Source organism: Eubalaena glacialis, chromosome X (genome assembly GCF_028564815.1).
Source record: "Eubalaena glacialis isolate mEubGla1 chromosome X, mEubGla1.1.hap2.+ XY, whole genome shotgun sequence".
NCBI classification, from domain to species: Eukaryota; Metazoa; Chordata; class Mammalia; order Artiodactyla; family Balaenidae; genus Eubalaena; species Eubalaena glacialis.
The window spans coordinates 126,164,968-126,179,509 of NC_083736.1; the positions used below are offsets into that span (position 1 = coordinate 126,164,968).

At 39.1% G+C, this 14,542-nt stretch overlaps 1 protein-coding gene across 3 annotated transcripts in view; it reads right to left on the minus strand.

Annotated features, from left to right (window-relative positions):
- Window positions 1-14,542, minus strand: part of ATP11C (ATPase phospholipid transporting 11C) — a 164,755-nt gene that overhangs the window by 26,003 nt on the left and 124,210 nt on the right. For all 3 annotated transcript variants that reach the window (XM_061179541.1, XM_061179540.1, XM_061179542.1), the window contains 3 exons: window positions 14,436-14,538; window positions 12,809-12,954; window positions 8,219-8,278 (listed from right to left, as the gene is read on the minus strand). In XM_061179541.1, coding sequence (XP_061035524.1) covers window positions 8,219-8,278; window positions 12,809-12,954; window positions 14,436-14,538 — 309 coding nt within the window. The remainder of the gene's footprint in view (window positions 1-8,218; window positions 8,279-12,808; window positions 12,955-14,435; window positions 14,539-14,542) is intronic.

Consider the following 14,542-nt stretch of genomic DNA (forward strand, 5'->3'; position numbering starts at 1 on the left):
CCCAGACCCCCAACAGCCCAGGGTTTTATAGGGAATAAGTCTTTTCTTTCTTCATACAACTTGTGCTTGGTAAACATTGTTTAAAAAGCCAACTTCCCTTTATCACTTTGCTACAAAATTTGAAAATGTCCCTTTAAACTTGCATTCATCATCCAAGGAAGTGAGGAATTACAAACATTTTGATCAACAGTAATCTGAATGTTCAAGGAAAGTAGATTCATCAGAGTTTATAAAACTCTCTGTTACCAATACTGTTAGCTTTGAATACAAGAAGGCTGATGGTACTTTCTACAGCCGGTAGATGATTAATTCATAAAGTGATCGGCTTAACTGGCATCATGGGGCTGATTACATGGCACTGATGTAAGAGACAGCATACCAAATGGCAAAGAGGCAAGTTCAAGAGAAAGAAAGCAGGGACTTCCCTGGTGGTCCAGTGGCTAAGACTCCACACTCCCAATGCAGGGGGCCCGGGTTTGATCCCTGGTCAGGGAACTAGATCCCACATGCCGCGACTAAGAGTTCACATGCCGCAACTAAAGATCCTGCATGCCACAACTAAGACCCGGTGCAGCCAAACAAACAAACAAATAAATAAATAGATTCGCTTCCCATTGAGAAGAATACATTCTCTTAAAAATACTGCCAAGAAATTAGGAAAAAATCACTTCCTATCATGAGGAATGGAACATGCCTTGAAATTAAGAAACTCAGTCTCTAATAGCTGTGATGATGTTACCAGCAGCGCAGCTTGGTAAAAATCACTGAATTGCTCATAGATTAACTACAAAATTTCGGAGTCAATGAGCATTATAGCTCCTTTACGTAGCTATACTTCCACTAGAAGCAATGTAAAATACAGTTTAGCTGTTAAAACAAACCTACAAACGTGCCTGCCCATCCCCCACTTATGTATCAAGTTAACATATAGCATATTCTATATGTGAAAAATGTTCAGAAAACTACAGAGGGCTAAAAGTGTAGAATTGCTTAACTAATCCAAGGCTTTATCCAGGAATCACAGCTTCTTTGCTAGCTTAAACATCAATGTTTTTCTAGAGAATCAACCTGAGAAAATGCAAAGGTATGAGATTTTATTTGATGAAATAATAAACTATAACATTTTAGGATTATTGGAAAACATTGTGTACACTGACAAAAATAAAAAATACTTTTTAAAGGATCTCAATTCCAACAGGACATACCAAATAACCTTCAAAAAGAAAATAACAATAAGACCATTACTAAAGCAAAGATATAAAATTTTGCTATTGTCAAAAACCAGGCCAAGAAGATCAACTGTTGAACTAAGAAAAAAAAAATCCTTTTATGTTGGGCGTACCTCTCTAATCTCTACAATCCAATACATAAAAGGTAATTTATTAATAGCAAATATAAACTACATTACAGAGATTGATTCAAGATGGCGAAGTGGAAGGACGTGCACTCACTCCCTCTTGCAAGAGCACCGGAATCACAACTAACTGCTGAACAATCATCAACAGGAAGACACTGGAACTCACCAAAAAAGATACCCCACATGCAAAAACAAAGGGGAAGCGCAATGAGACGGCAGGAGGGGCGCAATCACAATAAAATCAAATCCCATAACCACTGGGTGGGTGACTCACAAACTGGAGAACAATTATACCAAAGAAGTCCACCCACTGGAGTGAAGGTTCTGAGCCCCACGTCAGGCTTCCCACCTGGGGGTCTGGCAATGGGAGGAGGAATTCCTAGAGAATCAGACTTTGAAGGCTAGCGGGATTTGATTGCAGGACTTTGACAGGACTGGGGGAAACAGAGACTCCACTCTTAGAGGGCACACACAAAGTAGTGTATGCATCAGGACCCAGGGGAAGGAACAGTGACCCCTAGGAGACTGAACCAGACCTACCTGCTAGTGTTGGAGGGTCTCCTGCAGAGGTGGGGAGTGGCTGTGGCTCACCATGGGGCACTGGCAGCAGAAGTTCTGGGAAGCACTCCTTGGCGTGAGCCCTCCCAGAGTCTGCCATTAGCCCCACCAAAGAGCAAAGAGCCTGGTAGGCTCCAGTGCTGGGTCGCCCCAGGCTAAACAACCAAACAGGGAGGGAACCCAGCCCCACCCATCAGCAGACAAGCAGATTAAAGTTTTACTGAGCTCTGCCCACCAGAGCAACACCCAGCTCTACCCACCACCAGTCCCTCCCATCAGGAAGCTTGCACAAGCCTCTTAGATAGCCTCAACCACCAGAGGGCAGACAGCAGAAGCTAGAAGAACTACATTTCTGCAGCCTGTGGAATGAAAACCACATTCACAGAAAGACAGACAAAATGAAAAGGCAGAGGACTATGTACCAGATGAAGGAACAAGATAAAAACCCAGAAAAACAACGAAATGAAGTGCAGATAGGCAACCTTCCAGAAAAACAATTCAGAATACTGATAGTGAAGATGATCCAGGACCTCGGAAAAAGAATGGAGGCAAAGATCAAGAAGATGCAAGAAATCTTTAACAAAGACCTAGAAGAATTAAAGAACAAAGAAACAGAGATGAACAATACAATAATTGAAATGAAAAATACACTAGAAGGCATCAACAGCAGAATAACTGAGGCAGAAGAACGGATAAGTGACCTGGAAGACAGAATGGTGGAATTCACTGCTGCGGAACAGAATAAAGAAAAAAGAATGAAAAGACATGAAGACAGCCTAAGAGACCTCTGGGACAACATTAAATGTAACAACATTCGCATTATAGGGGTACCAGAAGGAGAAGAGAGAGAGAAAGGACCCAAGAAAATATTTGAAGAGATTATAGTTGAAAAATTCCCTAACATGGGAAAGGAAATCGCCACCCAAGTCCAGGAAGTGCAGAGAGTCCCAGGCAGGATAAACCCAAGGAGAAACACACTGAGACACACAGTAATCAAACTGACAAAGATTAAAGACAAAGAAAAATTATTGAAAGCAACAAGGGAAAAACGACAAATAACATACAAGGGAACTCCCGTAACGTTAACAGCTGATTTCTCAGCAGAAACTCTACAAGCCAGATGGGAGTGGTACGATATATTTAAAGTGATGAAAGGGAAGAACCTACAGCCAAGATTACTCTAGCCAGCAAGGATCTCATTCAGATTTGATGGAGAAATCAAAAGCTTTACAGACAAGCAAAAGCTAGGAGAATTCAGCACCACCAAACCAGCTCTACAACAAATGCTAAAGGAACTTCTCTAAGTGGGAAACACAAGAGAAGAAAAGGAGCTACAAAAACAAACCCGTAACAATTAAGAAAATGGTAATAGGAACATACATATCGATAATTACCTTAAATGTGAATGGATTAAATGCTCCAACCAAAAGACACAGGCTTGCTGAATGGATACAAAAACAAGACCCATATATATGCTGTCTACAAGAGACCCACTTCAGACCTAGGGACACATACAGACTGAAAGTGAGGGGATGGAAAAAGGTATTCCAAGAAAATGGAAATCACAAGAAAGCTGGAGTAGCAATACTCAGATCAGAAAAAATAGACTTTATTTTTTATTAACTTTTTTAAAATTAAAATTTATTTATTTATTTATTTTTTATTCTTGGCTGTGTTGGGTCTTCGTTGCTGCGTGCAGGCTTTCTTTAGTTGCGGACAGCAGGGGCTACTCTTTGTTGCTGTGTACGGACTTCTCATTGCAGTGGCTTCTCTTGTTGCAGAGCACGGGCTCTAGGCGAGTGGGCTCAGTAGTTGTGGCTCGCGGGCTCTAGAGCACAGGCTCAGTAGTTGTAGCGCACGGGCTTAGCTGCTCCGCGGCATGTGGGATCTTCCCGGACCAGGGTTTGAACCCGTGTCCCCTGCATTGGCAGGCGGATTCTTAACCTCTGTGCCACCAGGGAAGTCCCTAAAATAGACTTTAAAATAAAGACTGTTACAAGAGGCAAGGAAGGACACTACATAATGATCAAGGGATCAATCCAAGAAGAAGATATAACAATTATAAATATATATGTACCCAATGCAGGAGCACCTCAATACAAAAGGCGACTGCTAACAGCTATAAAAGAGGAAATTGACAGTAACACAATAATAGTGGGGGACTTTAACACCTCACTTACACCAATGGACAGATCATCCAGACAGAAAATTAATAAGGAAACACAACCTTTAAATGACATAATAGACCTGATAGATTTGATATTTATAGGACATTCCATCCAAAAACAGCAGATTACACTTTCTTTTCAAGTGCACACGGAACATTCTCCAGGACAGATCACATCTTGGGTCACAAATCAAGTTTCGGTAAATTTAAGAAAACTGAAATCATATCAAGCATCTTTTCTGACCACAATGCTATGAGATTAGAAATCAATTACAGGGAAAAAAACGTAAAAAAACACAAACACATGGAGGCTAAACAATACACTACTAAATAACCAAGAGAGCACCGGAGAAATCAAAGAGGAAATCAAAAAATACCTAGAGACAAATGACAATGAAAACACGACGATCCAAAACCTATGGGATGCAGCAAAAGCAGTTCTAAGAGGGAAGTTTATAGCAGTAAAATCCTACCTCAAGAAACAAGAAAAATCTCAAATAAACAATCTAACCTTACACCTAAAGGAACTAGAGAAAGAAGAACAAACAAAACCCAACGTTAGCAGAAGGAAAGAAATCATAATGATCAGAGCAGAAATAAATGAAATAGAAACAAAGAAAACAATAGCAAAGAGCAATAAAACTGAAAGCTGGTTCTTTGAGAAGATAAACAAAATTGGTAAACCTTTAGCCAGACTCATCAAGAAAAAGAGGGAGAGGACTCAAATCAATAAAATTAGAAATGAAAAAGGAGAAGTTACAATGGACACCACAGAAATACAAAGCATCGTGAGAGACTACTACAAGCAACTCTATGCCAATAAAATGGACAACCTGGAAGAAATGGACAAATTCTTAGAATGGCATAACCTTCCAAGACTGAAGCAGTAAGAAATAGAAAATATGAGCAGACCAATCACAAGTAATGAAATTGAAACTGTGATTAAAAATCTTCCAACAAACAAAAGTCCAGGACCAGATGGCTTCACAGGTGAACTCGATCAAATATTTAGAGAAGAGCTAACACCCATCCTTCTCAAACTCTTCCAAAAAATTGAAGAGGAGGGAACACTCCCAAACTCATTCTATGAGGTCACCATCACCCTGATACCCAAACCAGACAAAGATACTACAAAACAAAAAAATTACAGACCAATATCACTGATGAATATAGATGCAGAAATCCTCAACAAAATACTAGCAAACAGAATCCAACAACACATTAAAAGGATCATACACCATGATCAAGTGGGATTTATCCCAGGGAAGCAAGGATTCTTCAATATATGCAAATCAATCAATGTGATACACCATATTAACAAACTGAAGAATAAAAACCATATGATCATCTCAACAAATGCAGAAAAAGCTTTTGACAAAATTCAACACCCATTTATGATAAAAACTCTCCAGCAAGTGGGCACAGAGGGAACCTACCTCAACATAATAAAGGCCATATACAACGAACCCACAGCAAACATCATTCTCAATGGTGAAAAACTGAAAGCACTTCCTCTAAGATCAGGAACAAGACAAGGATGTCCACTCCTGTCACTATTATTCAACACAGTTTTGGAAGTCCTAGCCACGGCAATCAGAGAAGAAAAGGAAATAAAAGGAATACAAATTGGAAAAGAAGTAAAACTGTCACTGTTTGCAGATGACATGATACTATACATAGAGAATCCTAAAGATACTACCAGAAAACTACTAGAGCTAATCAATGAACTTCATAAAGTTGCAGGATACAAAATTGATGCACAGAAATCTCCTGCATTCCTATACACTAAGAATGAAAGATCACAAAGAGAAATTAAGGAAACAATCCCATTCACCATCGCAACAAAAAGAATAAAATACCGAGGAGGAAACCTACCTAAGGAGGTAAAAGACCTGTACTCAGAAAACTATAAGACACTGATGAAAGAAATCAAAGATGACACAAACAGATGGAGAGACATATCATGTTCTTGGATTGGAAGGATCAACATTGTGAAAATGACTATACTACTCAAAGCAATCTACAGATCCAATGCAATCCCTATCAAATTACCAGTGGCATTTTCTACAGAACTGGAAGAAAAAATCTTAAAATTTGTATGGAGACACAAAAGACCCTGAACAGCCAAAGCAGTCTTGACGGAAAAAAATGGAGCTGGAGGAATTAGACTCCCTGACTTCAGACTATACTACAAAGCTACAGTAATCGGGGCCTTCCCTGGTGGCGCAGTGGTTACGAATCTGCCTGCCAATGCAGGGGACACGGGTTCGAGCCCTGGTCCGGGAAGATCCCCCATGCCGTGGAGCAACTAAGCCCGTGCACCTCAACTACTGAGTCTGTGCTCTAGAGCCCACGTGCCACAACTACTGAAGCCTGTGCGCCTAGAGCCCGTGCTCCACAATAAGAGAAGCCACTGCAATGAGAAGCCTGCGCACCGCAACGAAGAGTAGCCCCCGCTCACCACAACTAGAGAAAGCCCCCGCGCAGCAACGAAGACCCAACACAGCCAAAAATAAAATAAAAAAGAAAAATTATTAAATTTATTAAAAAAAAAAAGCTACAGTAATCAAGACAATATGGCACTGGCACAAAAACAGAAATATAGATCAATGGAACAGGATAGAAAGCCCAGAGATAAACCCACGTACCTATGGTCAACTAATCTATGACAAAGGAGGAAAGGATATACAATGGAGAAAAGACAGTCTCTTCAATAAGTGGTGCTGGGAAAACTGGGCAGTTACATGTAAAAGAATGAAACTAGAACACTCCCTAACACCATACACAGAAATAAACTCAAAATGGATTAGAGAACTAAATGTAAGACCGGACATTGTAAAACTCTTAGAGGAAAACATAGGAAGAACACTCTTTGACATAAATCACAGCAAGATCTTTTTTGATCCACCTCCTAGAGAAATGGAAATAAAAACAAAAATAAACAAATGGGACCTAATGAAACTTAAAACCTTTTGCACAGCAAAGGAAACTACAAACAAGATGAAAAGACAACCCTCAGAATGGGAGAAAATATTTCCAAACGAATCAACTGACAAAGGATTAATCTCCAAAATACATAAACAGCTCATGCAGCTCAATATTAAAAAAACAAACAACCCAACCAAAAAATGGGCAGAAGACCTAAATAGACATTTCTCCAAAGAAGACATACAGATGGCCAAGAAGCACTTGAAAAGTTGCTCAACATCACTAATTATTAGAGAAATGCAAATCAAAACTATAATCAGGTACCACCTCATACCGGTTAGAAGGGGCATCATCAGAAAACCTACAAACAACACATGCTAGAGAGGGTGTGGAGAAAAGGGAACCCTCTTGCACTGTTGGTGGGAATGTACATTGATACAGCCACTATGGAGAACAGTATGGAGGTTCCTTAAAGAACTAAAAATAGAATTACCATACGACCCAGCAATCCCAGTACTGGGCATATACCCAGAGAAAACCATAATTCAAAAAGACACATGCACCCCAATGTTCACTGCAGCACTATTTACAATAACCGGGTCATGGAAGCAACCTAAATGCCTATCGACAGACAAATGGATAAAGAAGATGTGGTACGTATATACAGTGGAATATTACTCAGACATAAAAAGGAACGAAATGAGTCATTTGTAGAGACGTGGATGGACCTAGAGACTGTCATACAGAGTGAAGTAAGTCAGAAAGAGAAAAACAAATATCATATATTAATGCATGTATGTGGAATCTAGAGAAATGGTATGGATGGACTGGTTTGCAAGGCAGAAATAGAGACAGAGATGTAGAGAACTAACATGTGGACACCAAGGGGGGAAAGTCGCGGGGGGTGGTGGTGGTGGTGGTGGTGGGATGAATTGGGAGAGTGGGATTGACATATATGCAGTAATATGTATAAAATAGATAACTAATAAGAACCTGATGTATAAAAAATAAATAAATTAAATTTAAAAAAAAAACCTAACATTTCTGTGGAAACTATTATATGTATGTATTGCTGAATCACCTTGCTCTACACCAGAAACTAACACAACCTTGTAAATCAACTATACTTCAATAAAATAAATTTAAACAAACAACAACAAAAAACAAACAAAAAAACTACTTTACAAGAAATACCTAGGGAAACAAACCTGTTGTGAGAATCCACAGAAGAACTGGTACAAAAATTGTGGCAAAATGAAACAAAGGTTCTGGAAAAAAAAAATGAAGAAAAGGGTTAATGCTTTTCACTTGATCAACTTTCTAAAGTAAAACAGGAAACTCTACTCCAGATAGTCTACAGGCAGTCCTAAGTCCTTCTAATGTCACAATGCAATAAACGTCTACTCCAGAGTTGTAAGGAAACAACTCAAAACAAATGATTACATTCATATTAATACCAACTTTTGCCTTACCAAGGCAGAAGAGGACCTCACTTACTTTATGAGACCCTCTTGCTATTCTTCTAGGGAAGAAATGAGCTCATATAATATGAACACCTAATGGTACTGCACCTTAAATGCCAAGTGGGTTTGCAAAATCATCACAAAGTAGACTGACATAAAGCTGTAAGTCTGTATTTAAAAGTCAGTTAATGCCAATAAGTAGTCAGGAAATTATTATAGTGTATACTGACACGAACAAGTATCAACTAATGCTTTACTGCCTTTGTTACTGCCTCATCAAAGAATTAACTATTATTATTGATCACCTACTATATGTAAAGATGACGTTGTGGGTGATACAAAAAACAAAACTTCTTACTTCTAAGGGATTTATCATTTAACTGGGAGAACACTAAAAACAAACATATTAAAAAAATACAAGCTGAGAATTCATAAGGCAGTAAAATCCACTAGGTAAGATGATAAATACTAAAATTAACGTCTTCAGGCAAAACCACCAGAACTAATATTTTCAAATGAGTGCTGTCCTTCAATATAGGCTGTGACTGTATTTCAGCGCTGCTGTCACTTGTTCATGGTGTCTCTGGATTTCTCTTAGGGCAGCACCTTCAATAGCTCTACTTTAAAAAAATATATATATATATATTTATTTATTTTTGGCTGCGTTGGGTCTTCATTGCTGCACACGGGCTTTCTCTAGTTACGGCGAGTGGGGGCTACTCTTTGTTGCAGTGCATGGGCTTCTCATTGCAGTGGCTTCTCTTGTTGTGGAGCATGGGCTCTAGGGCACGCAGGTTTCAGTAGTTGTGGCACGTGGGCTCAGTAGTTGTGGCTTGTGGGCTCTGGAGCGCAGGCTCAGTAGTTGTGGCGCACGGGCTTAGTTGCTCCACGACATGTGGGATCTTCCCGGACCAGGGCTTGAACCCGTGTCCCCTGCATTGGTAGGCAGATTCTTAACCACTGCACCACCAGGTAAGTCCCCAATAGCCCATTTTTGAGCCATGTCAAAAAACCAGTCTCTTTCCTTCTCTCACACATTCTCACTTAGCTAATTTACCAGGCTGGGAGACTTGAGGCTGTTTTAAAAATCCAATGCATCCTTAAAGCATGAACAACTGCCGCAGCTGAGGATATTTAGGTAAATATATACTGAAGGCTCTGGAGGACATTTCTACAGAAAACTGCTACATGTATTTTGAATAAGTCCTACAGCACCAGAGTGTCAGAGCTCCCAAGGTTATCACCTGGAAGGGCAACACTCATTCGTATGTATCAGTTCTGGCAGAATGCAAAATACTGTCAGTAGCCTTTCTAGAGTCATACTTTATGTATATAAAAGAAGTGTTCTGAGGTTGGAAGAGGCAGTGCTTGGTGTGGATTAAGGGGGTGCTTTGTGGGAAGGGGAGGTCTAACTCTCCCATTAGAATAACAGTTCCATGAAAACAGGGACTTTGCCTGTCTTATTCCATCATGAATTCTCAAGCACCTGAAACAATGCTTGGCACATGGTAACACATTCAAACATATTTGTTGATTGAATGAATAAAGAAGTTAGACTTTGAACTAGGTGTTACAGATGAATAGGATATGGTGATAGCAGGAACCAAGGTAAGGCCATATGTATTTTAAACATATAAGGTAGGGCAGGGTCAGACTGTGGGGTGCCTTAAAAGCCAGACTAACTCTTAAGACAATGGAGAGTGGAGTTTCTGGAGGACAAGTTGAAAAGTGGTATTTTCTAAACATTAACCTGGCTGAATTATGCAAGGAGGAGCGAATGGAGAAATAGAAAGCAGGAAGACAAGTCACTGCAGTACTCCAGGGGCGGGCAACAACTTGAAGATGCAATGGCAAGATAAGAGGAAGGCAGCCAAAGAGGGTCAAAGGTATTAGAAATCATCTTGGGACAAAAGGCAGCACTGAAAAAGGAATATTGCTAAGTCAGTAACTAAGATGATAATGGGCATAGAGATCCTAATGAAGACAGAGGGCATCTACATGAATAATCCCCTAAATTGGGAACCAGGATATGTAAATTACTGACCACTAGTAAACATTAGCCATTTTAATGCTTGTTTTGTTTTTCTTAACAGAGCATTCCTTCCATCTGGTGGCAGTTGCTTGAATTGCAGGCCAAAATCTTAAAGAGGGAAACCAAGCTTCCGGAATAGGATCAGATTGCTAGGCAGATCTGTATGGCAAATCTTCACAGGCTCTCCTACTAAGGGGGGGTAAGAGAGAATAACCATCCATCCCCACGTGGGGCTGTTAAGTTACTGAGTCCAAGGCCCCACAAACCTTAACTATATAAATAACATAACCACACTGAAATGGTGGAAAAGGAAAAAAAAAAAGTAATTTTGGAAACAGTGTTTTGACTACATTCTCTAAGACTAAAGACAAAAACAAGTGCTCACAAATATATTTCTCAAGTTAGTCAGATTTGTTTCTCACAGGAGTATGAGTAGCAATTCTGCAACTACTTTAAGTGCACTTGAGGAGTTAGCAAATAAATAAACACAATGAGGATGAGAACCAGGTTTCTCACCACTGAAGAAAGGAGTTACTAAATGGAAAAGGGAAAGGTTCCAATGAACCTTGTGCTGCCGGATTTAATCAAAGGTATCTGTATAAACTGAGTTCCAGTATTGAGTTTATACAGATACCTTTAATTTCAGCCCAACAACTTCAGCTCAGTAGCGATGAGCACAACTAGCGCCCAGATCTTGATTTCTAAATACCATTTGCGAATAATGGAAAGGAATAAGTGATCCTTGCGGAAAAGTCTGAATCCAGGACTGGGGCAGGAAAAATACAAGAGGAGCCTAGAACATCATGTGGTACCAGAAAATAAACAAGACTTCAAAAAAGGTTAGGGCCGGGGGAGGGGGAAGGGGTGGGGAGGGAGGAACGGGGAGTTACTACTCAATGGGTATACAGTTTTAGTTATGCAAGACGAGTAAGTACTAGAGATCTGTTGTACTTAACAATACTGTATCACATACTTAATAATCTGTTAAGTGCATAGAGCTCATGTTAAGTGTTATCACAATAAAATAAAAATTTAAAAATGATGGGGACATGGTGAAAGGAAACAGGCACCAAATCTGTGACAAGTTGAGTAACAGAATGAACAATGATAGTAATGAATTTCAACATAGAATAAAATATCTAGTTTAGCAGGAGAATGCTCTTTTCAAATGAAACTACACAGAGCAAAACTGAGGGGTCTTGAGACCCTCAGAACACCATCTGAACCAGCTTATCAAAGTTGACATTATCATGAGACACACTGACAACATGTGCCTCCGGATATGATGCATTCAGCAGGTTGCAATAGCGCTTCTGTGGTAATTGTGCCCAAATGCAAAACCTGAGTCTAATAATAGGCAAACATTAGACAAACCCAAATTGAGGGACATTCTACAAACTAACTGGCCAGCACTCTTCAAACATGTTAAGATCATTAGCACAAAAAAGACAGGAACTATCCTAGGTTAAAGAAGACTAAGGAGATCATGATCCTTAAATGCAAGCATGAGCCTGAAATGGACCACAAAAAGAAAATCTGTGGGACCATTAGCAAAATTCCAGTACAGTATATAGACTAGTTAATAATGTGCCAATTAATATCAATTTACTGATCTTGGTAACTATGTTGTGGGTTATCTAAGGTGTTAACAGTTGGCAAAGCTGGGCAAAGAGTATATGAGATTTCACTAATTTTGCAACTTTTAAAAAGTATGAAATTATCTCAAAACAAAAAGTGAAAAAAACTTTAAAAAACTATACAGAATAGAACATAGGACAGGAGATCAAGTTCTGGTACATGTCTAAAACAGGCAAACCTAATGCGTATGTTGCATAAATTATATCTAAATTTATATGCTATATGCCATATATGTTACTATATATCACAGAGTAATGTAAATCAGATTAGTCGTTGTTTGGTGCAGGGGTGGAGAAGACTGGAAAGGAGCACAAGTAAACTTTCTGGGGTGATAGAAATGGTCTATATTTGGTTCGGGTGGTAGCCGCATGGATGTATACATTTGTCAAAATTGAACTGTAAACATTTAATGGGTACATTGTACTGTATTTAAACTATACTTTAAGAAAGCTGACTTAAAAATTTTCATCTCAAATCTCATGCATTAAAAGGAATTTCTGGTTTCTGATTCGTTAAATAGACTGCCTCTGTTTTGCTGACCACAAATTTTAGTACTAAGACAGTAAAAGAAACATGAAAAAAGAAGGAAAAAAAACCTACAACCAAGCTGAGCCAATGCTGGGTTAAACAGTCATAAGTTAAATCACAAGTATTTCATCACATACCTTATAGAAGAAATACTGTACAAGGTGTGCTATTCTCACATAATATAGGTGTCCGTGAGCCAACAGCAGTTTCTTTAAATGTTTAAACTTTGGGACAGAATAATCACTATTCCTGGCTGCTTGGCGACCTTCTTTGCCTTTGATACCTAAAAAAAGAAAAATCTCTATAGGGTGAGTATTTTTATAGAATAAGTAACCACCTGACTTGTTACTTTCGCATTTTTTACTTGCTTACATGTATAGTTCAGTTGAATAGTTTAGATTTGTTTTCTTAAGCAAAAAGTGCTTTCAACAGTGACAGTGAGACTTACGAATAAAAAGTAAAATTATGTTTAATTGACAATTACCTATTTATAACAAAACATAAAATAATTAATAGAATCATTATTTTAATCATTATAAGGCAAAAATTATCCTGAGGAAAAAGTTAAATCTGAAAATTATTTTAAAGATACTTAGTAAGTGATTAATTATGCATGGCACCAGACTAGGTGCCATATTAAAGCAACTCAGAGACCTGGGGATTATGGTCTAAGAGCTCAAAACTGAAGAGTTATAATGAGATGGTTAAGTCCTTATACTGAATGATACTCTGAATAGTGGTTGGCAAACACTTATTCCTGTCCAAAATGTTCATAAGACAGTTGGTTCACACCAAAGATCCTTGAAATTTGGTCCTGTCCAAAACGTCAAGACATTTGGACTATAAGACAGTTGGTCCATGCCAAAAGGTCTTTGAAATCTGGTCCTGTCCAAAATGTCCACGAGCATATTTGGTCCATGCCAAATGGTTTTGGACAGGACCAAATTTCAAGGACCTTTTGCATGGACCAAATGTGCTATGGACGTTTTAGACAAGACCAAATGTCCTGCAAGGCTGAGTAGCAGCCCAGGTATTCCATGAGCTCAAGCAGCTTTAGGCCATTTCCACAGTCAATAACCAATGAGGTGAACTAGAGTTCCACACTAAATAGGGTTACTTGCAAATGGAAAGAATTTGGGAATCCAAACTGTGGTACAATAATCCCCAAGATACTATTTCCATTATTTCTCGCCCACCAAAAAACCACTTGCCGGGGTGTTAGGATTGCCTCCCAGCAGCCTGACAGGGGAGGAAAGGGTGCAGGTTTTAGAGAAGCTGTTGTTGCATGCCGACATGTAAATTCACTACTACAGCCCAAACCGCCATGCAGAGATATTGCCATGTGGAAAATCAGCCAGCCAATTATCGTTTCTTAGTCCCAAACAGTTAAGGATCTCAAAAGATATAGTGCAGCAACATAAGCAGGCGATCTGGCCAGGAGCGAAAAATCAATAAAGTTTCATGCATGCTGTCAAAAGTGAGAGCTAAATGATCAACTGCATGGGCAGTAGGTTTGGGAAATTCACTTTATTTGGCTAATATAATAATATCCTCCAACTTTGTATTGCTACATTCCCACCATGGGTAGGACTCTGGCATGGACATATTCCATGATCCGATGAGGACCTTCTTTTGATTAACAATGATCATTCCCAAATTCAGATTCAAGATGAGCAACCAAAACAATCTCTAGAATAATAAGACCACTCTACCTAAAAGCAATACTGATACCTTACAGCTGCCATCTCATTAGATGTTTCTTACCTATGCCCACATGGGATTCCAAGATCATACTAACATCATTGGCACCATCACCTATCGACAGTGTTATTGGGCTGCCTTTTAAATTCTTCACCATTCTCACAATCTAA